Source organism: Hermetia illucens, chromosome 4, assembly GCF_905115235.1.
Source record: "Hermetia illucens chromosome 4, iHerIll2.2.curated.20191125, whole genome shotgun sequence".
In the NCBI taxonomy this organism is placed as follows: domain Eukaryota; kingdom Metazoa; phylum Arthropoda; class Insecta; order Diptera; family Stratiomyidae; genus Hermetia; species Hermetia illucens.
Window position 1 is genome coordinate 103,156,687 of NC_051852.1, and position 27,376 is coordinate 103,184,062.

A 27,376-nucleotide genomic window follows, 5' to 3' on the forward strand; every position below is an offset into this window, starting at 1 on the left:
ACAATGTACTAAGCTCTATGCCGGATCAAACCCTAATAGAATTTGTTTTTGTAAATAGCGGGGACTCACACATTTATTTCCAACTAGTACAGGTCAAGCACCTCCGCTATTCGCAGGAACAAATTTTATTTTACATAATTATTATTGGAGGGTCTTTTCAAACAAAGTAAACTAATATTTCCTTACAGTGGATTTTCGCCAAACAACAACAATATTTTTTTGTCAGTATACCGTGACGTTTATTATGAAAAATTCGTTACGTAGCAACGTCGGAAAAAATCTTAAAGTTCTTTCAACAAATTACGAAGTTAATTTTTTGTTGGATGAACATTCGACTGCAGCGCATTTTCTCTGTCGAAATATTTGATTTGTTTCTTGTGTGATAGTTGGATTATTTTGCTGTGTGAAAGTTTGAAGGTGTTTCGAAACTGAACTATGACAATGGATTCTCGTGAAGGTGAAAATTTTCAATTATTTTTCAAACATGATTATGATCTGGCATCAAGTGTCAATGTCGTAAGTGGAATTACTGTTCTAGATTTGTTGTACAGTGACTCGGGTATTCATGGCAATAGTGCAAGTGAAGATATGGGCTCGTCGAGGTGTGATCTTCCCGGACGAAATAAGAGTGAGGACCGTTCCGAGGCGACTTTCTCATTTGAACTTCACAACGCTTCGAAAATTAAAGACACACAGTATTCACCGCCTTGCTATATAAGAGGACTGCCATGGAAAATTATGATTATACCTTCCCATAACCGTACGCAAATAGCTGGAAAGTCCTTGGGATTTTTCCTGCAATGTAACGCTGAGTGTGAGTCTAAAAATTGGTCGTGCATGGCTGTTGCGGAGTTGAGATTGTTGTCGTTCAATCCTGATCAGGAACCACATAAGCGTAAAATCAAACATTTATTCAATGTGTAAGTAACCGCAGGCATCACTGAATAATGTGCTGAGCATTTAAATCGAGGCTTCCTTTGATCAAATTTGAAAAAAACTCCCCTTCACACACCAGGAAAGAAAACGATTGGGGCTTCTCATATTTTTTACCGTGGAGCGAAATCGCCGAACCTGAGAAAGGATATCTGAAAAACGACTGCCTTATATTCGAAGTGCATGTGATAGCTGAAGCCCCGCATGGTGTCCTCTGGGATTCGAAGAAGCATACTGGCTATGTGGGCTTGAAAAACCAAGGGGCAACTTGCTATATGAACTCTTTACTACAAACTTTGTTTTTCACGAACCAATTGCGAAAAGCTGTTTATCAAATGCCAACAGAATATGATGATGCTTCAAAATCGGTACACCGGGAATAATTTCAATTTTTTGTTATTTACTCATTTTATTTGATTTCAACAGGTTGCTTTGGCGCTTCAGCGTGTTTTCTATGAATTACAGTTTTCTTCTAGTCCAGTCGGTACAAAAAAACTGACGAAAAGTTTCGGTTGGGACACGATTGACTCCTTCATGCAACATGACGTGCAGGAGTTCTTACGGGTTCTACTGGACAAGCTAGAATGTAAAATGAAAGGAACCAGTGTTGAAGGAACGGTGCCTAAGTTGTTTGAAGGAAAAATGCTCTCCTATATCAAATGCAAAAATATTGAAGTGACTAGTAAACGAACTGAAACATTCTATGACATTCAGCTTAGCGTAAAAGGAAATAAGAACAGTAAGTATTTTCAGATGATAATTATATTTAATTTATATTTTGAAAGCGGAAGCATACATGGTGTTTGTAAGTTCCTATGTTGAGAATAGTAGTAGACTCCCTGCTGAAAGCTTAGGTTAGTTGAAGTCATTGAAAAACAGGCGGTTATGAACGGGGATTTTCATTCGTCGCTGGAGCAGTTACTTTACAAGATAGCAGATTTGCATTCTCCTGAACTTTTTCGAAGGTATTCATTGGCGTATATATACAGTTCTTCATTGGACACTGTCAGGTCTGAGTACCCCGGTGTTAACAAACTCGCTCACCATCACGTCAGTTTCAGTCCTGGTTCTTGAACCGCGTTCTTCAGTTGGAAGTCTAATATTTGCATCGATTGCGCTTTCCATGCCCTGGTGAACAGTGTGTGGAAAGAATACCATCGTTTGGCGCAGAATTTAAAGGACCGGGAGAAGGCATGTACTAAAATGTCGATAATAAAGGTGCCGAGGATTGTCAAGTTTTCACTATGAAAGAGCTGGAAGAGGCGATCCTCTCTATAAAAAAAGGAGGTCGCCAGGATCCAAAGTTATTCCATCGGAGAATACAGGAAGGGTATTTCTTACCGCTGGAAGGTGGTAAGCCTCACCCTAATCAGCCGAAACAAAGCGAACCCTGATCTGCCGTTTGCATAACTACTTTTTATATTTGACGCAGCCAAGAACGTGCTCGAAAAGTAGGGGTAGGCTCGCTGAAACAATAATTGCTATCGTGAAATTTTACAACGGGGAGATCCGTAGGTGGCATAGTGCATCACTGCCCATGGTTTTCCCCACGCAGTAGAAAAAAAAACGAAGTAGTTATCTAGACTAAAAAGGGAATCCCGGCCTTCTGTCCTATGGAAATCGGCGTGACAAACTGTTAAGTATCTTCGATTGAGGCTAGACTTAAATAAAAAAAATGCTGGATGAGGCAGTGGCCGGAGTTTTGGCCTTACGCTAATGACAAACATTAAGAGCTTCCAGAAGGAAATGCGCTCTCATGAGTACGATGTAGTCTGTTCTGTTCCACGGTGGGGAGGCGGGCGTCTTCCTTCTGCAATATGTCAGAGCCGGCTGTATTGGTAATCATGGACGTAATCCCAGTTGATTTCCTTACTAAAGAACACAAGAGCGTCTATAAGCGCAAGGCAACCCACTCATGAGAGGTGGCTGCTCGCGAAGAACATCTGTATACACTGAATGAGTGGGATGGGGGTTTCCAGTTCTATATACATAAGTTGCGTACTCTGCAACTCTTCGCCACTCGCGAATAAAACTGAACTCTACACCGCATGTCAGGTGTTTTTTAATTAAGCACTTCCCTTCCTCCTCTCGCCCCCTTTGGCGAAAGGAATCTCCTGACTTGAAGACTTCCTAGGAGAGCGGGATTGCTAGCCTGAAATAGTGGATTTCACTACATGGCATAGCCCGCAATGTAATCATTACTCCTTAATGTGTGGCCTATCCATCGCCACTTCCGTCTTCCTATCACATTGGGCACGAGTCCCAGGCCTATGCGCGAATCAAGTTCTTCGTTTGAGATAGTATCAGGTTAGCGTATTCCGACGATACGGCGTTGACAGGTATTGACGAAAGCTTGGAGCTTTTGGGTAACAGTGGAGTTCACTTTCCATGTGCTATATATAGCAACACAGAAAGAATACTATCCCAGAACAGTTAACAGTGTTAATGCGTTGGGCAACATCCAGTTCGATTTTCTGCCCACTAATGCAGACAGGGAGAGTGAGAACTTTGGTTTTGTTGGAGTTTACCTGGAGTCCAAAACTACTTGCCTCTCTTTCCAAATCCAAAATTCATGAGATGGGAGAGGAAGCAGATGTGTCGAGGTGTTTGAGGAAAGATGTGATCGTTCATTGAATTTCTCCACGTCCTCCCTATAAGAAATAACATCAGTGGCACGATGCAACCCTGGCGGACTCCGCTTTGGACCTCAAAATCCTCCCGAGATTTTAGTTCCGTTCAGCATGTGACATACCCCCTCCCCCCTGCATAGAGCACTCCACTCCCTGTTCACGGTATCGAAAACTTTCTCTAAATTGATGAAGAGCAGGTGAAGCGAAGACCTAGACTCCGCGTATTGTTCCAAAATGATCCGTAGGATGTTAATGTGGTGAATGCATGAGGATCCGGAGTGGAAACCAGCCTGCTCTCTGTTGATCAGGCTTTTTAGATGTTCCTTCATGCGTTCCAGGATTAATTTAGCTATCCACGAACCTCCCACTATTACCTTTGTGGTCGCCAAGATCGTGTTTTTCCATCACATGTCCGCGCAAGGGGCTGCCAGATTCCATCTTGGCATTCAGATCACCCATCACCATCATAATGTCACGTTTAGGAAGCTTCCCCTGAAGTGCGTTTAACTGCTCGTAAAAAGCATTCTTCTGCACTATATCGGAAGTCCCCGTTGGTGCATAGTATTATGCGATTGTGATACTTCTTAACCTAGACCGAAATTTTACAGTTAGAAGTCTGTCAGCAGGCTTCCAGGTGAAGAGAGCGCGCCGTAGCCGTCAGAGACAACCCGACACCGTCTGCCACCACTAAGCTTTCCAGCGTCCAAAAGCACATTGCCCTTGGTGTTGCAAGAAGGAGAGGAGGACTCTCCAGAACCTCATCATCTTACTTCGCTTAGGCTATGATTCTAGATTACCCACAAGTGCTTTAGTCAATCTTATCTTTCATCTTTTGTAATAATTTTATTATTTTTTATATTCTGAGACATCTATGAACTTAAATCTCTATAATACAATAATGTTTTTTACCGTAGATTAATGAATGTTAAATGTCCATATGATCCCGAAAGGGGGAAATAAAAAGAAATCGAAGATCTTCAATGCTATGAAAATGTTGGACCTTGTTGAAGCAATTAGTTTCAGTCTTTGTATATTCCTTGGAAGCTGCTTTTTGGAATTAATGTCCAGAGATAAGGCTTTCAATGTCAATTAGATAGCATCTAGATCATTTATTTCGCTTTATTTTCTTCCTTGGTTCATAAGTTTCAATTTTTATTTATTTGCCTTTAACTCGAGTTCTTTTGCGCTATGTGGTATAGACAACACCTTTATTTTCGTGTCAGTTTTTACGCTACTGTCTCAGTAGTTTCAGACGGTATTTTCTTGATGATACACCCCAGGACCCTATTTGAGAGTAACCGACAAATCTATCTTCTAGTTTTAACTCGTGAGTCTTTGTCCATGGCTAAGAGAGGGAGCATTTTCCTTATTTAAGGTACCGACCCAATGAACTTTGATCTTTTGAGTTGTTTTATTTAGTTATAATAGTTAAGTTCGCTATGTGCAGAGTGTAGATTTTATACCCGACAGTCTCGAGTATAATAGGTCTACCCTCCTTTTTAAGGCCTTGTGGAAACAAAACCATATTAATGGGGGTTCATCGTCTGTCTGCCATACGTACTTTTCTCCGAAACGATGACATCCATTGACACTAAGTTTCTTGACAAAATTAGAACTATGAACTGTGACATATGGAGTGAATGACAACGTTCTACGTTTACTTGGATGATCTAGAAAAAGATCTGGGCAAGTGAGTTCACGTCAGTGCGAAGCACACCATCGAAGAGAGTACTCTTTTGCATTTTCTCTACGATCGGTGCAACCCCATATCAATCGTTGATCTTCTCGTTTCGGATGTGTTCATGACATGTTATCTCACTGGTCCAAAGCAACATCTTCATCTCGATTAGCACGATAGTCGGCCAGCATTTAGAACCCTAGAGGGCGACAGGGTGATTACACTGCGGTAAATTTTGCATTTAAGATGTTCGTTTATACATTGGTCATAAAGAACACCAGCTGTGGAACGTCAGTTTATTCAAGTTGCGCTGCTATGTGGAACAGTTACAAATGCATAACTGTAAGACAAACAAATGAACATTCACATCTGTTTGTCATAAAATAGGATAAGAAATGCATAGTGATAAGAAGTTTCACATCTCTTTGTCATAAAATAGGATAAGAAATGCATAGTGATAAGAAGTATCGACTCCTACCTTATGAGTCATGTGTATGTAAATGTAAGGATCAAAGTACGAGCCTGATCTTCTATAAAATGTGTTACAAGATGGTCAGCTCAGCAGTTGTATTTGACGTATCGGAAGATACGTGTCGAAAATAATAAAAAACGAAAATAAAGAAATAAAATTGGCGCAGTCGGTAGGATTGCTACCCAAAAGTGAATTTATTAAAATAATTTTCACAAGTTTTAATAACAAAGTTTTAATAAAGTGAGTGTACATCAAAAAAAAAAAAAAAAACTTTTTATTAAATAAAAGGGCAGTGGTTCGTCCTTAAATGACTGAGTAAAGTGAACGTATATCACTTTAACTGCAACTCAGTAGCTTATACGTAATAAGTGGACATTTTAAAGTTATATTAAAATTCGATACAAATACATACTCAGGACACAGATTTTCCTTAAAGTTATTTCGTGAAACTTGAAAATTTTGTGAAACAGTAGACTACTGTTTGTCAAATAGTCACCGCGTTCTACTTGAAGTAGAAATTCGAAACAGTAAACCACTGTTTATTAAATGGTTATAGTGAAAAACAGGAAATAAATGTGGACATCTGAGATCATCCAGAGGAGCAGATTAAATTTCAACACAGAGGAATACACCAACAGCACAAAAAAGCAGGAATCAAACGAAGAAAGCGAACACAGAAACGAAATGGCTACAAATTCAAACACCACCGTGGATCTATCATCAATAAGATCAGCAATTCGAGGATTAATTGACCAACTCCCGACGGTCACTACAAGTAAGGAATATTATGAGTTTAGAGACAAGGGCGATCAAATAAGCTATTTGGCACAATTTCTTCCAACTGTGGAACAAGCTCCAGTTTTAATAACAATGTTACATAAAATTAATATTTTGCGAATTCGCTACGATTCATCGTTAAGATGGGACGTAATTAAACAAAAAGCGGAAAAAGAACTAGACAATGGCAAATCGTATGATACCATGTTAGATGATATTAAATTAATAAATGTTAGAAAGACATCTGAATACTTCGATATCCTTAGAGATAAATTAAATGAAATCAAACTTATGATAGACATCAGAGAAACAACTAGGCAAGACGAAACAAAAAAACACTATGAAGCGAAAGTAATTAAAATAGCAATCCAAAAACAGGATAGCAGTATCATTGGAGTATTAAAATCAATCAAACCTAAAACTTTAGAGGATTTGATACATGAAATGAAAGAAGAGAATTATTGGGATAATGATGAAGACACGAGACAGAACTATACCGCTGAACGTAGAAATAATTTTTATAATAGGCACAAGAATGAAAATTTTAGGCAAAACAATTTTAGGAATCAATACCGAAGTTCAAATTATACTCAACAACACCAGAATCATGAAAATAGACTAAATCATACACAACAAAACCATAACTGGGGTAATAATTCAGGAATATCTAGACAAAATTTTTCACAACAAAATCGGATTTGGGGACAAAATTCAAGACAGAACAGGCAAAATTCTACACAAACCAGACAGAATTGGGGACAAAACAGACAAAACTCTGCACCAACTGTACAAAATTGGGGGCAAAATAGAAATTGGGGAAATCATAATACATTTCAAAACCCTTACAATCAGAGCAATAATAGCGTTCAAACCAGAAGGGAACACACTCCCATGGATACTAACATGATCAGTGAGCAAAATTTTCGGCTAACAGCCTCAAGATTAGATTACCTTACATAGAGCTGTATCACCCATTGAGGAACATAAAAGCCATGATAGACACAGGTTCTACAATATCATTCACTAATACTAAAATAACAGACCCAAGAGGATACATTAAAGTTGACAAAAGGATAATTAATACAATGAACGGTGGGACCGTTTTAGACACAATTATAACTAGGGATGCATTCGAAGAATTCAATTCAAAGGAAAAATTTTCATTTTTCGTACATAATTTTTCGGATACATTTGATATATTATTGGGTTCAGACATATTAGAGAAACTTAAAACAAATATTAATTATGAAACACAAGAAATCACCTTCAATGGTAGACTCCATAAATTAATAATACCTGGTAGGGAATTATCCGAACCGTCACAATTAGAAATAGAGGAAATATGTAATTTAGTTGAGGAAAAAGTTGACAGATTTAGATTAGACCACTTGAATAAGGAAGAAAAAGACAGCTTAGGGAAAATATTAGGTAAATATAACGACCTAATGTTTAATGAGGAAACTGACAATTTGAGCTTCACTCATCATATTAAACACCATATTCGTACTAAAACAAATGAACCAATATATACACGGGTATATCGCACTACAGGAAAACATAAAGAAGTAATAGACAAAACAATTGAAGAATATCTAGAATCAGGCATAATTAGGCATTCCGAATCACCATACAATGCACCAGTTTGGGCTGTACCCAAGAAAATGGATGCAAGTGGTAAGGAAAAATGGCGAGTAGTAATAGACTACCGCAAGATTAATAATGAAACAATAGAGGATAAATATCCTATACCTAATATCGAGGATATATTGGATAAATTGGGAAGATGTCAATATTTCACGACATTGGATTTGGCGAAAGGGTTTCACCAAATCGAAATAGAAGAAAAGGATATAGAGAAAACTGCTTTCTCTACTTCTAGCGGTCACTATGAATTCTTAAGGATGCCATTTGGGTTGAAAAATGCACCTGCAACTTTTCAACGATTAATGAATAACGTATTAAAAGAATATATAGGTAAATTATGTTTCGTTTATCTCGACGATATAATTATATTCAGCACATCATTGGAAGAACACTTAGTTGCACTTAACAAAATATTCGAAACTCTGAGAAAAGCCAATTTGAAATTATCACTTGACAAATGTGAATTTATGAAGAGAGAAACGGAGTACCTAGGGCATATTATTACAACAGACGGCATTAAACCAAATCCGAAAAAGATTGAAGCAATTCAAAAGTACCCTCTACCAAAAACTGAAAGGGAAATAAAATCGTTTTTAGGCTTAGTAGGCTATTATAGGAAGTTCATCCAGGATTTTGCAAAAATCGCAAAACCAATGACCAAATACTTGAAAAAGGGAAATAAAATAAATATTACAGATATCGAGTTTATCAGTGCATATAACAAATTTAAAACTTTATTGGTAAATGATCCGATTCTAAAATATCCAGACTTTTCAAAAGAATTCACATTAACTACTGATGCTAGTAATTACGCCATAGGAGCAGTTTTAGCTCAACAAGGTCATCCAATTTGCTTTGCCAGCCGAACTCTAAATCAGCATGAAACCAACTATAGTGTAATTGAGAAAGAATTCTTGGCGATTGTATGGGCAACAAAATATTTCCGGCCATATTTATATGGAAGAAGATTCACAATAAAAAGTGATCATCGTCCGCTTCAATGGATCAATAGTCTAGACGAATCAAATAGTAAATTTGTCCGATGGAAAGTTAGACTATCCGAATTTGACTATAAAGTAGAATATCTTGAAGGGAAGGAAAATCATGTCGCAGATGCTTTATCTAGAATTAAAGAAACTAATATGCATGTAGAACAACAGGAACAACAAGATGAAAATGAAAGTTTAGCCACTCAACATAGTGCCGAGGAAGACAATAGAAACTACATAGAAATCTCAGAAAAACCTATTAATATATATGGGACACAATGGATTATAAAAAGGGGAAGAATAGGAACTCACGTATTTGAAAAACTATTTAATACCAAAAAACGACATACGTGGGTAGTGAAAGATAAATTAACTGAAGAAAAAAGTAAAGAGATACTCAGGAAGATTCATAGTGAAAGTATCATAGGAGTGAAAATTGATAATATAGACGACTGGAATATGTTTCAGAATACGTATTTAACATTTATTAATCAAGATTTGAAAGTAAAATTATTAAAATGCAATACTTTATTAGAAGATGTAAGATCAAGAGCCGAGATGCAGGAAAAAATTTTAAAAGAGCACTTGAAGAATAATCACCGCGGAATCAGTTGTGTTTACCAAACGATGAAAAGAAAGTTTTACATACCGAATTTAGAACATCTGATCACTGAAACTATAAACCAATGCGAAACTTGTAAACTGGCTAAGTATGAACGAAATCCAGTTAAACTGCCATTTAAAGAAACAGAAACATGTAATGGACCGAGAGAAATTTTTAGTATGGACATTTGGATGCCTACTACGGGTGTTAACTATGTATCATGTATTGACAGATTCAGCAAATACGCTACTCTTATTAAAATTAAAGACAGATCATGGTTATCAGCGAAGGAAGCGATGTTCCAAGTAATAAATATAATGGGGAAACCAAAAAAGCTCATTGTTGACCAAGACGCATGTCTTACAGCCGAATGCTTTAAGAATTTTTTAACTAAAGAAAAAGTAAAAGTGCATATCGTTAGTTCAAAGACAGGTTTAGCAGACATAGAACGATTTCATGGGACAGTGAACGAACATATTCGAATTTTGAGAATAAAAGAAGACAAAGAGAATATCGATGAAGTTGTTGAAGCACTCAAACATTATAATCATACCCTTCATAGTACTACAGGACAAAGACCAATTGACTTACACCTACAAGACGAAAAAGAAACAAAGAATAAAGTGAACAAAAGTAAATGGGTAGAGTACAGAAATAACAAGGAAAATAGAAAAGACGTCGAAATTGACGAAAGGTATGTTAAAGATAAAAATAAAAAGCTTGGTAGAAAATATCGTAGAGTTGGTAACACTTCGAGGGAAAATGATAGGAGAATTTTAGTTCAAAATAAAAAAGAAAAACGAATATACAATAAAGGAAAATTTAGGAAAAAGACTAAAGTATAAATATTTCACTATTCATAATAATTGCCTTATTAAACCAAGTAGATGTCAAAGATGACTGTATTTTAAGTATATTGAAAAATGTGAATGGAACGTGCAGTTTCGTAAAAAGCTCTAACAGACTTATAGAATCAATTAATGAAAACATGATAATAACCCAAAATTTACAAGCTACGAAAATTTATCATAACTGTAACAATAGATACAAAGAAAACATTTTAGGAAGTAAAGTAATCAAATTTTTTAATTGTACTGTAGAGATTAGTGATTTTAAGTTTGAAGGAATTCCTCATTATAAAAATTTCATGATTCACATTCAAAATAATAATATGACGACTGAAATCCAATTTGTAGAGATAGATTCGAAAAAAACAAATAGTCGAACATATTAATGAAATTAAGGAAATTAAGTTACAAAACCAAATTAACTCCCGACTCAATTTTTCCACAATTACGATTATAATTACAATATGCTTAATAACCTTCTGCTACATGTATGTAAAATGTCAAAAGAATAAAACGAAAATTATAGTTAAGACCGGGCCTAGCGTTGAATATCAGCCCACAGCTTTTAAAAGAACTCCTACCCCAGATTCATTTAAACGAGTTGTTTTTCCACCTATGGATAATCCTATTAAAAATTCGACTTTCTAAATTTTTCGGGGACGAAAAAACTTAAGGAGGGGGGAGTTACAAATGCATAACTGTAAGACAAACAAATGAACATTCACATCTGTTTGTCATAAAATAGGATAAGAAATGCATAGTGATAAGAAGTTTCACATCTCTTTGTCATAAAATAGGATAAGAAATGCATAGTGATAAGAAGTATCGACTCCTACCTTATGAGTCATGTGTATGTAAATGTAAGGATCAAAGTACGAGCCTGATCTTCTATAAAATGTGTTACAAGATGGTCAGCTCAGCAGTTGTATTTGACGTATCGGAAGATACGTGTCGAAAATAATAAAAAACGAAAATAAAGAAATAAAATTGGAACAACTTCATAATGTAGTTCCCCATTGGCTGATAGCATTGATTCGAGATATTTAAATTGTTTAGTTCTGGACAGGTCGCAGCCATTCACAGCGGTGGTGACTGTTTCATTAGCGTCGGTCGTTAAAAATTTCGTTTTATGCAAATTCAGTGTGAGACCGGATCAGTTTTGCTATGAGCCGATAGGCGCTCTACTCTTCTCATTAACCCCATTGAAGAACTTACGAACCACAGTATTGGGTCCCAATTATTTGTTTTCTAGAGCTAAGATGCGATGTCGTCAAGACCTGCTATCCCCTATGTTTCTTTGAAATCGGCTTGAAATATTCCCGCCATTTGTTCTTGTCATTATCGCAACGGAAGTGTCCGATATTGGCTTTTGACAAGTCGATACAGATCTCTCTCGTGCTTTCAAGTGTCTTGATTGTTGGTTGTTGGTCGACGAGAAACTTACGGCAAAGAAACTTCTTTTGACGGACGTTCACTTGGACATCGTCATTCCAAGTCCAAGTATTTCGGTAGATGAACCGCTTATCAGGATTGGCGACCCGGAAGGTTGCATATGTCGCTTTGTGGATCGTGTTTTTAACTTGATTCCACGATTCTTCGCCGCTCTTAATGGCACCCGACCGGGCTCCGGGACGACCTGTTTTCAGTGCAGATGCAATGAAGAAATGGATTGTGTGATCGGTTGACCAAATCGCTCGACTACGATGTAGGGATCACGGAAACCCTCAGAGATGGCGACACCGACACCATATTGAGTATATAGGCTACCAAAACAGAAGTTTATAGCCATTTTTACCGCATTCGCGTTCTATGTTGCAGCTTTTGGCACCGCGTCTTCGAGTTTCTTGAAAAGCGCAATTGTTAATGCACCTCTTCCGGAGGGTTAATGCGAATTGTTTCTTGTTCCCAGTGATAGTATCTATATTTAGCATGTAGACAAGTATCTCCTTGGCTCAAACTAATTTAATTATGTCCTGATGCCGTCCATGCGTCAAGAACCCTTGCTCATTTCTCGACAGGAGCAGAGTCCGTCCTGCCACACTGGCTGAGGTGCACCTTTTTATTCAACGCTGTCATTTTCAAGGTTTTGTGTGAAGCAAAACTTCATTAAAATCGATTCAATGTCTGCCTGTCTGTCACGATATTTGGGGAGAAGATGTGGTCTGTGAACTCTTTGCTACTAGCAAGTGGCGTCATTTTGTGTTCTATTTGAAGGGGGACTACCCACACATGTGAAAGGGTGGTATATAAGTTTTTTCTTACAGAATGTGGTCATGTGGGGTATCCAGTGATTTCGAAACCGATATTATTTGATACTGAGTGAAACATAGAGTAATGAGGACCCAAAATGCAACCTATGCAACCGAAAAATGTACAAATCACAATGATATGAAATCTTGCCCCCAAAATAAATTCCAATCCGATGACTGCACAAATAAAGTTAATAATGGTAGATTACCATATTTTAGAAATTTACCCAAAAACCCTCCTTAAGTTTATCCTAAAAGTACAAAATCGGTGGCAATATAGGCAATAATATAAGACATAATTCTAGAAAGTTTGAACGCAATCTAACTATTATCGACAAAGTTATATAAGGTCAAAGTTTTGTATGTCACGTAAATTTATAGTTCTCTGAACTGCGGGCTCCATGGGGAGATTTGTTGTGTTCCTATCTTAACTTTTTAAGATTCTGTTTGTAAAAGGTCGCAATTAGTACTTTTATAAGCGAATTTTAGTGCCGATCTAAATAGTAGAATAGATTGGGGGATGATAGTGTGCAAGCTTAAAGTGAGGTAAGACTTATTTTCGAAAACTAGCCAGCTCCAAAGTCTGAGAAAATTCGGATTGATGCACTTTTACGAATTCTAGACCCCTCAAATATATCCCATTCCGATTTCTTCTCAAATTAACTTAATAATGTATATAACGAACTTCTTGAAGTTGACCGAGAAACTTAGGGGTATTAAATTGTTCAGTAGCATAGATCTTCTTCTTTTTCTTCAGCCAGTGTCCCGTTCACAATCAGGGTCGGCTCGTCGTAATCGGTTTCGCCATTTTGCCCTATCGAATGCCTGATCTGGATGCAATCTCGAGGCTTTTAAAGCCCCATCCAGCGCATCAAGTCACCGTTGTTTTCGATGTTCAGACCAATCTTGGCAAGTGAATTCTCGTTAGCACAAATTGCGCGACCATACCATCGAAGACGCCTCTCTCGCAATTTTTCCACGATCGGTGCAACCCCATAACGATCGCGGATATCCTCATTTCAGTAGCATAGATGATACATAGTATTGCACATAATTTACTGCAAAGAAACTGACGTCTTAATTGACGAAAATAATTGACACGTGAATAAAATTCTAAAAAAAATTCTCGTGAAAAGTAGGTTCCGCAACCCCTCCTCCTTTTTCTGGGCTTAAAACTAGCATGCTCTGTAAATAACATGGCAGAGCCAAAGGGGTTGTAGTCTGGGTGGGTGACTACAAATAGAGAGACTGGCAATAGGGCAGGTTACCTTGAAGCCAAGTTTGGGGTTTCCTCATCTTACGAAGAGCGCTGAGGTAATTTCTTGCTGCTACCATGTTCCTCATTTAGGGCGGCTACGCCCGTTTCAAAGTGTAAATGTATTTGTCGGCATTGATTCTTTGTCTCACATCAAAGAAATAGGGTTGATGAGCATGGAAGCTTCGTCTTTGGCCCTTCATGAAAAAACCCTAGTAGGCAATCTAAATACTGGTAAAAAAGCAATGCAGGCTGTACCGTTTAGTGCAAGGTAAATGTACAAGCAATTCAGAGGGAAGCTTGGTAGAGTTTAATAGGAACGCCTATGCCTGAGAGGTGCCTTAAACACAGAACATAGTGGAACGGCGAGCAAAGCAGCGACGTTAGCGACGAGCAAAGCGTGGAAAACAACGAAAAGAAACTCACTGTACGACTATGCATAATTTCATATGTTTTCTTGTGTTTGTTTCTAACACTTCGCTTGCCGCTATCATTGTCGCTTTCCCTGCCGTTCCAGTATGTTTTCAGCGTTAGAAAGAAGCAAAAGAAATTGTCATAAACTTACAAAACATGACGCTGGTGTTAATGAAGGACTACGGTCAAAGATTCCGGCAAGTATTCTGTCCACTTATTGAAAAGAAAAACTCAGCCCTTATTCCTCATTACAGAAACTGCGATAAGTAAAATACAACTAAATGAATAAGCGATACCTTTAAATACGGGGGAAATCGGTATTGTTGTCAATACTCGGAACCGCAAGATCCTAGCCGTTGCACGCATATCACTTTGCCACAGCCAGAAACAAGCATTAGCAATACATTTAATAATACGCAACATGATCAAATCTAAGAGTTGATGAATATTTTTTAAATTTAGAAAATTTGAAATTTTGAAAATATTCAAATGAATTTTAGGGTTTCGGAGAGAAGTTAAAAGGTGTGAGGGTTTTGTAAAGAAAATTGTTGTGTTGGCGCTACAAATTAAACAAGTCGGGAAACCGGAAGCTGAACGCTTCAGGTACGAAAGGTTTTGTGTAATTCTTAGTACGTAGCACGTAATATATCCATATATTATGTGAGAGTATCCACTTTCGGGTGATATTGACATTCATAATCTTCAATTTTCAAAGAAGCAACAAATTTGAGATATTATAACTTTATTAGTAATAGTGCGATTTCCACAAAACTTGGTAAGATCATGCTCTATATTATAGCCTATATCACTGCAAAATTTCATGGCACTAGGATGAACTTGAGAGGGGTTTCCAACCAATTACAAAAAATTGTAGTAATATACTGTTATTAACTTCATTTAAACAGATATCGGCATGGAAGGTATTTCGGAGCCCAGGCACCATATAGTGGCAGCCTCCTGATTTTTTTCAGATTTTTCGGTTTGGTAGTTTCTGAGAATGGCCCCCTTAAAGAAGTGATCACTTTCAACCCCCCGCGCTCCCACCCTTCCAACAAATGTCAAAACTAAGATCGGCTTTGAAAAGTACTAATCGAGACCTTTTATTTGATACCCCACATGACTATATTTGATGAAAAGAAATTTTACATCCCCCTTTTGCATGTATGGGGACTCCCCCTTAAATTCGACGTAAAAGGATGTAATTCACTGTATGCGTGAGCGTTCACAATTCCCACCTTTCTACCAAATTTGGTGTCAATCGCTATAACCGTCTCCGAGAAAAATGCGTGTGACGGACAGACAGACAGACAGACAGACAGACAGACAGTAAACCGATTTTAATAAGGTTTTGTGTTTACACAAAACCTTAAAAAGGAAAATGCTGCTTATCAGAAAATGAATGCTCTCGCCAGCTTGTCACAGGACAAAGTGAATCAAAGGTTGCACATACTGCAAAGCCGCGGACACCACAAAGGCCCCAATTCGCCATCAGGGAATGCGTCTGGTGGGAGATCTGTCCACTCTGAACGGACGGTCTTGCAGTGTCGACTCTGCAAACCAACCCGAGCTCATATTTTTTTCGAAAAATCTATCGTTATTATAATTGCTATTCGATTATTTTAGCTGTGATCCTTACAGGAAGATGAAGGTAGCAAATTGGAGGATTTTAACTCGTGGACGTGGGTGCAGTGTAAACAGTCACCCGCCTAGATGTGTTCTGTGAAATTCTTGCGTCATGATATATAATTTTATGGATTTCGTTGTCGGTTTTGTTTGAACTTTCCCTAATTTTCTTTCAGTCTACGAATCCTTCAAAAACTACATCGCACCGGAAACATTAGACGGAGATAACAAATACGACGCAGGTGAAGAGTATGGATTGCAGGACGCTGAAAAAGGTGTTATCTTCCTTTCATTTCCGCCAGTCTTGCACCTTCACTTGATGCGATTTCAGTACGATCCTGTAACGGATTGTTCAGTGAAATTTAATGATCGATTTGAATTCGATGACGAACTATTCCTGGATTCCTATCTAGCAGAGCGGGAAGAGACGGACGCAGCTTACCGACTGCATGCAGTTCTTGTCCACTCGGGAGACAACCACAATGGCCACTATGTTGTCTACATTAATCCTCTGTTGGACGGCAAGTGGTGTAAGTTCGATGATGATGTGGTCTCTTGTTGTACGAAAACCGAAGCCATTGAACACAATTACGGAGGGTCTGATGACGAAATAAGCCTAAACGATAAGCAAAACAGCAATGCTTACATGTTGGTGTACATTCGAGTCTCAGAAATACCGAAAGTGTTGGAGACGATAATCGAAACCGATATCCCTTCAGAACTGATCGAACGTTTAGACGAAGAACGAAGGATTGAGATGATAAGAAAGGCTGAGCGCACGGATCAGACCATGTACTTCACAATTCAGATTGTTTTGGAGGATTCCTTCGAAGGTCATTCTGCTGCTGGCTACTTCGACCCAGATAATGTTCAATATAAAACCTTTCGAGCCAAGAAAACGGATACGGTGGGGTCTCTTCTCGGAACTATATGCGATTCCTTCAGAGTACCATTGGCAAAGATGCGAATTTGGCCACTGGTTCAACGACGTCAGTCGATGAGGATGATTTATTTCGACTTCAACAACGAGATGGATTCAGCCCTGTCCCATATAATCGATACAACTTCAACATGGACTATTTTTTTGGAAGTTTTAGATGCCGATGTTGTCCAGACCATCGATCAATTTGATCCTCGTCACGATATTTTGATATTCATGAAATATTTTGATCCTGCCCAGAACCGTTTGAATTATATCGGTTACTCGCAATACTGCTTGGATACCAGACTCTCTGATTTGGCCAATGAAGTTCGCTTCAAGCTAGGATTGTCGGATAGAATCGAGCTGAATATTTACGAAGAATTGGGTCCGAATAGTATCAATAAATTGACGAACGCCAATGATTCGATTGAGTATAGTTTGAACGTGTCGGGTTGCGATATTCAGGGGTATATTCTGATTTTCGAGAAAAAGATTGTCGATGATAAGTTGACGTTACCGACCTGTGATGACTATTTTTTGGACCTGCTGTATAAGGTTGAGGTAACGTTTGTTGATAAGAACAATCCAAATGATGCTGGGTAAGAAAAGAAAAATTGGCTTAGAAGAATTTAATTTGAGGGAACATCCTTGCAGGTTTCCGCTGGAGTTATCGCAGAGGCATACCTACGAGCAAATGGCTTCTGCAGTGGCTAAGAAAATCGATGCTGATCCAAATAAGATCCAGTTCTTCAAATGCCAAAGGTATTCAAGTCGACTTGTCTTCGAATTGAGTCTGTAAAGATTTTATTTGTGTTTGCAGCTACAAGGACTTGCCTGGTAACCCATTGAGTTGTTCTTACGACGGTAACCTGAAGGATTTGCTTGCGTATAATAAACCGAAAAGTAGTAAGAAACTGTTCTATCAGAAAATTCAGATGAACATCAATGACTTAGAGAGTAAGCGGCAGTTTAAGTGCAACGTGGTACGGAATCCCTGCCTAATCCACTCAAGGTGTATGTTAATGGTCAAGTATTCCATAGGTCTCGCCAGACTATCGAGAGGAGAAGGAGTTGATTTTATACGTAGATAAAAATGATACTGTGGCCGATCTTATCGAGGAAGCCAGCAAGCATGTCGAGTTCAGTGAAAACAGCACGAGGCGATTAAGGCTAGTCGAAATTGTAAATTTCAAACTTTTACCCATTCCGAATGAGAACCTACCCTTAGAGAGTAAGTAAATTACGAAGTGAATTCGCTGCATCAGTTTGACTCTTGGTCACCCGTCCTAGATTTGCAGTACAACAACGAAACAAATTACATCCATCACCGATCATTACGCATTGAAGAAGTGGCACCCGAGGAGCTGGAAATTAGGGAAGATGAAATGCTAATACCAGTCTCTCATTTTTGGAAAGAAATCTATAATTCTTTTGGTATTCCATTCTTCATCAAAGCGAAGAATGGAGAAATACTTGGTGACTTACAAGCACGAATGCAGAAAAAATTAAATGTTCCGCAAAAGGAATGGGAGAAGGTATCATTTCATGGCATTTACAGTTTATTCATTAAAAAAAAATTACTTTATCCTTTCGTGATCAGTACAAATTTATCCTAATTACGAACTCACGAGCTGATTATATATCTGATGACCACATTATCAATTTGAATGACTTCCGTGTTGATGAGAATCATGGTAAGTTTCTCATAAAAGATATTGTGCTCCATTAAGGAGGAGTAACGAATAATTGTATTTGCAGTCGATGGTCCTTTGCCATACATTGGCCTTGAACATGTTAATAAGTCGCATAAACGATCGCATAATTCTTGTCTAGAGAAATCTATTAAGATTTACAATTAACAATATTTTTACTCTAATAAAATGGTACCGATTGAAATACTTCAATTATCATTCTCTAGTGTTTTTTCGGAGATGGATCTCTTGAGCACAAATTGTGTTGAAGTTTCTATATTTTGTGCAGTTTTGGGAAAAGGATCAGATAATGACATTTTCCACTTTGAGGCACAAAAAAGATACCAAGTCGTTTATTTTAAACGTAAGAAAAAGTGGCGTGATATATGAAAAAATTAGTCAATATTTATCTGGTTTAGGATAGAATTCTATATAGGATCCAGGTAATGTTTTCAACCCAATTATATTTGCATCTCTGTGAATCATAGAATATTTTTAATTAGTTTAGAAATTCATTGCGAATCGAATCTTCCACACTTATGGTGTGCCCGAATGGAGAACAACATTATACATCCTCTAATGAACATGATTTTTCTGAACTCTTCCGTATGTTTTGGGATATATAACCGAAAAGAGTACGGGCAGAATGACGGTTCCGTTACCTAAATTGCCGACGAAGAAGCAGGGTCTGCCACGTTTTCTTTTTCTACCGTAGGTATTGCTCTCATAGATTATTCGGGCAGGACGATCCCTAAGCATACGGATTAAGAGACAATATTCCAACAATTCTTTTGGTACCAGCCTTTGATGACCTGGGGGTATGGGGCTATCCAGCTTAGCAGGATAGCGGAGAATATCTTATAAATGATACCCAGTAACGTGACAATTCTATAATTGCTGCATTGCGAAATAATCTCCCTTTTTAAGTATGAAACAGATAATGCCTCGTTGCCAATCATTAGGCATTGATTCGCTATCCCAAATTTTCAACATCAGGTCATGAACCTCATGATGCAGTTGGTCGCTTCCATATTTAACCAGTTCGGCTATAATTTCCTCGGCTTTAGACAACTTATGATTTTTTAGTCGATGGATTGCACGGACTTCTACGATTGGTGGTGGCAACATTTGTCCGTCATTTTCAGATAGCAAGACCTCCAACTCATCGATATTTAGTTTTATTATTCTGTTAAGGGAAAGTCGCACCGCGTCCTTAAAGAACTATTGTGCCCATTTTACTAGATATAGTGTACCTATTGATTATAGCATCTCAAGCAGGCCTATAACCGTCAGGGATTTCAGGAATTTCCCTACTTCCAGATGTTTCAGCTTTGCATCTGGTATTAAGTGTTCTCCCAGATGCCTCGACCTGCTTTGCACAGGTGCCGGACACTGTCCCAGGACGTGTATAGAGAGGTTTCGTCATACTCCTCACAAAACCTGCAGGCAGTGTCCGTAGATATCCCTTTCGTCATACTCCTCACAAAACCTGCAGGCAGTATCCGTAGATATCCCTAGCTTCCCTAGGTGATAGTTCAGCCGACAATGACCAGTGAGAATTTCCACTATGATTCGGAGGTTTTTTTTGGTGAGGTTTAAGCAATCCTTTGTGTGTATGGGTTCGTATCCCCCAATAAGTACCCTGGGCCGCTCCATCCTTGGTAGGCCCGCCCAGTATAGTTCCCTCAACCGTTCCCCTTCATTTCTTAGATTCATAGCCATGAAACCGTTTCAGATTCCACAAAAGGGTTCTGGCGCGTGTGAAGGCGTCCCTACTCCCTTCTTGGTTAGTTCGTCCGATGCCTCGTTGCGTTCCAACTCAGCATGGCCTAGAACCCAAAGTATCCAGACCTTTTTGGACGAGCCGAGTGTATTCAGTCTCTCAAGGCATACCCACACCAGTTTAGAGTTCACCTGGTTGGATTTAAGTGTCTTGATCGCTGCTTGGTTATCGGTGAGAATAGCTATGTTCTGCCCTCTGTAGTTCCTTTGCAGATTAAAGAAGGCACATTTGTCTATGGCGTATATTTCCGCCTGGAATATGCTAGTGTACCTGCCCATTGGCTCAAAGTACATTTTCCTTGGACACCGGCACCCGCTCCCTCTTTTTGGTCTAGTGTAATTCCCAAATATTTGACCTCTGTTTCTCGTTTCACCTCCATATCATGTAATGTTATGGCTCTCAGGTGATCAAGCTTACACCTCCTAGTGAATGGTACTATGGTGGTTTTGGCTGGGTTGATCCGTACCAGACACTAGTAAGCCTTTGTTCAGTTTGAATTCTATCACATAGGGTATCTTCATATTTGCCCCTACAGATTAAAACAATGTCGTCCGCGTAACCCTGGACTTGAATTCCAGTATTTGTTAACACGTCCAGGAATTCATCCACTACCATACTCCACATCAGCAGCGATAGTACCCCACCCTGTGGACAGCCTTGAGTGGTGTTCATGACAATAGAATTTGTACCTGTCGGTACTTCTATTTACCTGCTTTCTAGCATTTTGGCCATCAACGATATTCAATTCAATTCAACAAATTACTCAACCCGTCGCTCCAATTTGCCCATTCTCTCGAAAATCAGATTCCCTCTTTGTATCGGCTGGATGAGTATCGAGTTGTATAAGGCTTTTCATCCTACCGACTTGTTGATAAAACTTCCGCGCCTGGTGCGGTTTTTACCTATACTTCTCGAGTTCATAGACTTGTCACGGCATCCATTACCCCTTTTGTTGTGGATGGCTTCAATGTTCACTCTCGCCTTATTGTCAGATGAGATTCGAGGTGGTGTTGTTATTCGAGCTCGGAGCATCATGTCAAGGTGATAGTGATCCGAGTCTATATTAGCCCCCCTATATGTTCTGGCATTCGTCAAGGCTGAGAGGTGGCGACGTTCAATTAACACGTAGTCAATTTGGTTGGTTTGTGGACCGCTTTCCGCGCAAACCAAGTAGTTCTAACAACCACGATATTGATACGCAACATTCGAAATAAATTTCCTGCCGCGCCACACATCTGCAGTTTTTCATTAAGAAAGAACTCTAACCGACCACCACGTGGAGGTGAAAACTAGGTAGTAGAGCTATTGGTGTTGGTTCAGCAGTTGTTTCCCAGGTTTTATGCTTCATCGTGTTTACCAATCCACGTTTCATTCTGGGGCTTATACCACTCTGGCCGCCGCGGTACGCATTGCGAAGTCTAAGAGAGGTCATGCTTCTTCTACTTTCCAAACTGGTGCTTTTCTTCCACTCCTTCTCAGATTTGCAAGATTTCCGGATAAGTGGAAACTACAAGAGCTGGAATGACACATCATCACTAACAGGTGGAGCTTCACCGGACATCATACGGTTGAGAACCAACTATTCAGCTATTCATCATCGTAAACATCCCTCATAAGGCTTACGGCCACCTGCATCACAAGGGTCGTGGTATATGGTAGCGAAATATTTGTTATTTGCATAAACTTCTGCTTGTCAAATCAACGCAATTCTGGAATTACTTTTATCTTGTCTAGTGTGTATTACTCACCTGTACTCGAACGATGACATTCATCACCTCATTGCCTCCAGACTTCCGTTGCTAGGCCTTTTGGAACGTTGTCAATAACTTCACCCTTTCCAGAGATAAAAGCATTTTTGATGACGGCGGAATTCTCATTAATATTGCCAGGAGGTTTGTTCAGAGTTCGTGGATCTTACCGTTCTATTCCCAAACTAAGATAGCGGCAAGCAACCAAGCACCACGTATACTTTTCACCAAACTGCAGTTAAATCGGGGCAGAGCTGCTGTGAGTTTACCATCGCGTATCAAATTGCATTTTAATCAGGCGATTAAGATTGTTCAAATGCAGTTGCTTTTAGTGATAGACCCCTCTGTGCTGTTGTAGGGGGCTCAGTAAGGAACTTATTTTAGGAAACCACTTAGGAGCGAAGTCAAGGGAAAGTCCAAGCTAAACGGAGATCAAAGACCATGAATGAATTGAACTAGGGATGAATGGTGTTGCGCTCCCTGCAGTGTTCCTTTCTTCATGAGCCACTGATTACGGGGATCAAAAAACACCGTTATACTCTGGGATCAAAATGTGGATACTACAAACTGCATTTAAATAACCGAGGAGTGAAAATTTCCCAGAAGGAAAACCTGGCAGATCAATGACAAGAAAATATTTTGGGAAATGTGTGCCCTGGACAATGTCAGTTGTGCAGGCAAAACTAACTTCCAAGAGGGGAAGACAGTCCAGAGAGATGCTCAGTCACAGTTCATGAGTAGCTACCTGCATGATGGTACTCGGATCAGCGATTGGGTGGGGTCACGATATTGCTGTTGAGATGCTACTATTGCATGCGCAAGGTTGTTGCCTGGATACCGAACAGGGACATCTTGGATGTGAACCGCCCAGAGAAGCCATTTACCAGGCTTAGGCCTGTTCTTAGAATAAGTGACGATAGTTTAAAAGCATTTGAAGCCGGAGTCGGGGGATAACCTTCGATTCTGTTGGCTTACCTTCAGGGATATTTTATTTGACCAAAAAAAGCTGAAGACAGCTCACAATAGCAGCATTCAATTCCTTAATTAGAGCCGATGGTCAAGACGCAATATTAGTCGAAAATTCTTTGCTGGCGGACGGAAGACTAGCCGGTCTTAGAAACGTAAGCAATAGCGGCCAAAAAAGTCGAGGGCAGTTTTTCTTGCGAATCTGTGGTTCCCAGGTGTTTTTCGATAAGAAGCGTTATCTAGCAGACCTTTTAATTTGTATTGGGTTTATTGGCAATAAAGGGAAATTGTTGAGAAAAATGCAGAAAATTGATATGGCTACTTACAATAGGAAATTAGTTTTAAACTTATGCTTATAAAAAGGGAAAATGTTGCCATATCTCACAAAATTAGGTGCAATGATCAGTAAAAAAATGTTTGGACAAATTATTTGAAAGCGGAGAGTTTAATGTATATAAGGAAGTCGAGCGAGCATAAGGATGGGAGTTTGTTCCGAATATCTCCGTATGATATCTTCTTCGGCAAGACAGGACGTGCACATTTACTAAATTCAAATCTAAGTGCAGTCTCGCAGTATTTCTGATCTTTCTATCCTACTTTTGCTCCCCAAATAGCATTCTTACCAACCTGGAAAATTTGGACCTAGTAACAAAGAATAAAACCGCTTTTAACAACAAATAGTCAGCTATTTTAATGCTAATCGCTAATAGCAGGGGTTTTTAACAATGTTAACCATTTTCAGTCTATAATATTAGCCGACAGAAGACTTGGTGTAGGAAGGACTACATGTAGATTATTATAATCGCTGTTGGAAGCTAGGCTGACTCAAGTGCATTTAGGTGGAACCATGTCTACAAGGGAAAGTTCTGTCAGCAGTACTGTGGGACCTGACAGTATGTCGGTCTTACCAAGCAGGTATTACGCCCAAAAACATGCTAATGATGTCGGTGTTCGAGTTTTACGGTTAATGGAAGGCTAGTGTGGTTGGGGGTATCCGACAATAAACCCCAATTAAATCTGTCTCCGAGCCTTTGAAGAAAGCTGAAGGTGTATGAGTTCGAACTCGTATCTGAGTTATCGAATGAGGCTAAATATTTAGGAGTAATACTGGATACAAAACCCAATTGGAGTAAATATTCCGAGCATATAATAAACAAACGTAAGCGAGCACTCTCTGAAGAAGAACTGACTTTGAGTTTAAAACCACACATAATATACTGGGCCTTATAAAATTGTGAGAGACCTATGATTACCTATGGAGCTTTATGATGGGGGCCAGAAGTATGATTACATTAGAAGAAAGCTGTAAAGGTAAATTTTTGGTCTCAAAAACGCACTGTATTACTGTTCTCATGAAGAATATGCTCATCCTTGTCCTGAAAGTATTATTACAACTACTGTTTTATACTAATTCCGAGGTTTGGAGAATACAGAATCTAACTAAATGACACACAGAGGCCAAACGTGCACGGAAATGTTATCTACAAAATCGCAAACCCAACTGTGGAAATGGGCAGGAATTTTCTGGTGCCAAAGTGGTAGTTCAGCGCGCTCCGCTGTTTTGATCCGGTGCCATACGATCCTAATTTCTTAAAGCGCAGGGAAGCGTTCTCTATGATGAAAGGGAATTTATTACTGAGCTGGCCAGGAAGCAAAAGCTGCTGTATTCTGCATCATGGAAGAACTTCAGGATGTTCGTTTCGATGGTAAAATTAAATGTGTTAGCGCTCTTTATTCACAAAGTTGAGAGGTGGAAGGAGTACATTATCCCCGTTCTCAGTTATATAACTTCACGTGAAGTTTCACCTCTCGGGGATGAAATGCCTAGACAACATAAGACGAGGTTGGTCGTTAAGATTCCAAAGAAGTACATTCGTCTAGACTTTAGAGTTTGGCAGTTGAAGGGCTATTGCATGTGTCTTGCGGTTGCTAAGATAGTAACTAAAACGTTATTAAATAACATCTCGAAAGTTTGATTGACAGAGAACAGGTTTCTCCTTTGAATCCTCTGACGACATCAAAACCCTATAGATCATTCTGAAATAGTGCTCGGAGTTCAGATCTTCATTTCATCTGCTCTTTCTTGATTTCGACAAGGTCTTTGATAGCGTAGATAGAAGTATATTTGGAATACTCTAGACGGGACGGGAATTCCGGTAAAACTAATGGCTAGAGTGAAGGACTTCCGCGCCGGTACACCACGGACTACTAACTATACATCTCCGTCATCAGAGAACTAGCCCGGAACCGTTTGTTATATTACTTCGGGGGAGCCCTCCCGCTCTTCCGCCTTCGGGAGCCTTCAAATTAGGAAATTTCTTTCATCAACAAGAGGGGAGAGGAGGAAGGGAACCATTCCTCGGTCCCCATCCAGCCCCTCCACCGGTCTAGCTCTATCCTCTTTGCAACAAGGAGGGCCCGAACGTAGTGCCAACAGGGCTCTACCTGTCAGCGCTCCACAGCATCTCCCTGACAGTGTTGCTTCAAGAGAACTACCTCCCCTGTGTTAAAATAAACGTGTTGATGAATCCCAAAACACACAGGCAGGATATTGTGCCTTCCCAATCTTGTGTAGGTAAGACTGAAAACATCCATGCCCGCCAGCCATGAGCTGGATAGGAAATAGTCAGTCTCACCGTGCTTTCGATTCAGCCACGCAACTAGGTTGTCAATGATGGCGCAGTCCGTCTGCCTCTCATCTTGTTTTGCCAAGAGAATTGCCACTTATTTAGCGTCGAGGCAGCGAGATAGGCAGACACCACTCGTAAAACTTTCCGTCTCTGTACTTGTGCAAAGGGGTTACAACACACCTCCGCTCCGGAGAGCAGAACCAGGATGTAGGACCCCCAATATTTGCCATTAGTCGACTTAAGGTCGCTTCTGCTTTGATTTGTTCGAAAAAGTTCATCCTTGAGTCGAGCGTCAATCCGAGATACTTAACCGTTGGTTTTGGCTCGATTATCGATTCACAATATATGCCACAGGGTGGAGTTTTTTCTTCTTTCAACAGGATGTCCAGCAACAAGTGCCGCAATATCATCTGTTGACCAGGGGCAACTCGCCTTTTATGTATTAGCAGAATACCGTACTATGACGCCCGACCCTAGGATGGATCACTGCGCTACCTCCAAAGTTATCTCTATCTTCGTTTGAACCTCCAGAGTCTCATAGAGCAGAGAGCTGTTTCTCAGATAAACTCTCAATATCCGTAAGAGATAGCTCAACACGTGAAATGTGTCGTCTAGTGTACCTGAAATATCTTTCCTTGTTACGAAATTAACGACATGTTTGACCCTTACGAAGAGTACAATCTATCGAGCTTGGCGACTGTGTGCCTCCGCTTGATGAACCGCATTTATGACTTGCATGACAGCATTTACTATACATCTCCCTGCCCTGAAACTAAGCTGTCTTGGGGATAAATCTCCGGTAGCACATATCGCTTCACCGAGTCTACTTCTAATGAGCTTTTCGTGGACTTTTCCGGCCGTGTTAAGTAGAATAAGTCGCCGTTATGCAGATGCCCACTTTTCCTTTTGCTTATTAGCACAAGCCTCGCCACCTTTCAGCGGGAGAGAAAAATACTCTCCTTCAGACGAGCGTTGGATGCGTCGAGCAGTAGGTCTGGCCGATGTTGGGACGCCAGTTTGTATATTTTTGCCGCTATACCGTCTGGTCCTGGTGCCTTATTGTTATTCATAGAGAGGGCTGCCTCTTCCAGCTTTTTATAGAGAAAAAGGGGTAATCCTCGGTAGCTTTCATGATGCTGTCGTCAGCCTGTGTAGGATATGAAGGGAATGCTGCCCGTACAATACGGTCCATCTTTTCGGCCTTAAGTAAACAAGGGTTCTGCTTAACACTGATTTTTCGGTTTATCAGTTTATAACCGATTCTCCACAGGTGACTTTTGCTTCTTTTGGCTGGGCTGCACTCTGTCATTGTGCTACATGCCACCTCCTGTTCGTTTAGGCGTTGTGTCAAGTGGCGGAGTTTGTAACACTCCTTCTTATACAGAAGGTGTGCCATGCTTCGATGTCCTCCTGGGCATGAAAATTCCGCAGGCTGCCGTTATCTGGTTAGCTGAATCTATGACACTGACAGTTGCAGCACTTCTTCGCCAGAAGTGCCCTCCATTGCAGCTTCACATGCG

At 39.6% G+C, this 27,376-nt stretch overlaps 1 protein-coding gene across 2 annotated transcripts; it reads left to right on the forward strand.

The window, feature by feature from the left end:
• Window positions 1-19: 19 nt before the first annotated feature.
• LOC119655934 (ubiquitin carboxyl-terminal hydrolase 7-like) lies at window positions 20-18,934 on the forward strand. 2 transcript variants are annotated; one of them, XM_038062119.1, is made up of 11 exons: window positions 20-457; window positions 539-920; window positions 1,016-1,301; window positions 1,360-1,672; window positions 16,293-17,637; window positions 17,693-17,800; window positions 17,859-18,021; window positions 18,080-18,269; window positions 18,329-18,573; window positions 18,639-18,732; window positions 18,797-18,934. In XM_038062119.1, the coding sequence occupies exons 1-11, from the start codon at window positions 436-438 to the stop codon at window positions 18,895-18,897; spliced, it is 3,249 nt and encodes a 1,082-aa protein (XP_037918047.1). In that variant the 5' UTR covers window positions 20-435; the 3' UTR covers window positions 18,898-18,934. The 2 variants fall into 2 exon arrangements, with proteins under 2 accessions (XP_037918047.1, XP_037918048.1); XM_038062120.1 differs by having other exon boundaries at window positions 552-920.
• Window positions 18,935-27,376: the final 8,442 nt, after the last annotated feature.

What these genes read in the sequence shown, in the direction of transcription:
- LOC119655934 (XM_038062119.1), top strand. Translation starts at nt 436, where the DNA reads ATGACAATGGATTCTCGTGAAG. An exon ending in TGAGAACCTACCCTTAGAGA is followed by an intron (nt 18,270 to 18,328) that starts GTAAGTAAATTA and finishes CACCCGTCCTAG; the next exon opens with ATTTGCAGTACAACAACGAA. An exon ending in CCGTGTTGATGAGAATCATG is followed by an intron (nt 18,733 to 18,796) that starts GTAAGTTTCTCA and finishes TTGTATTTGCAG; the next exon opens with TCGATGGTCCTTTGCCATAC.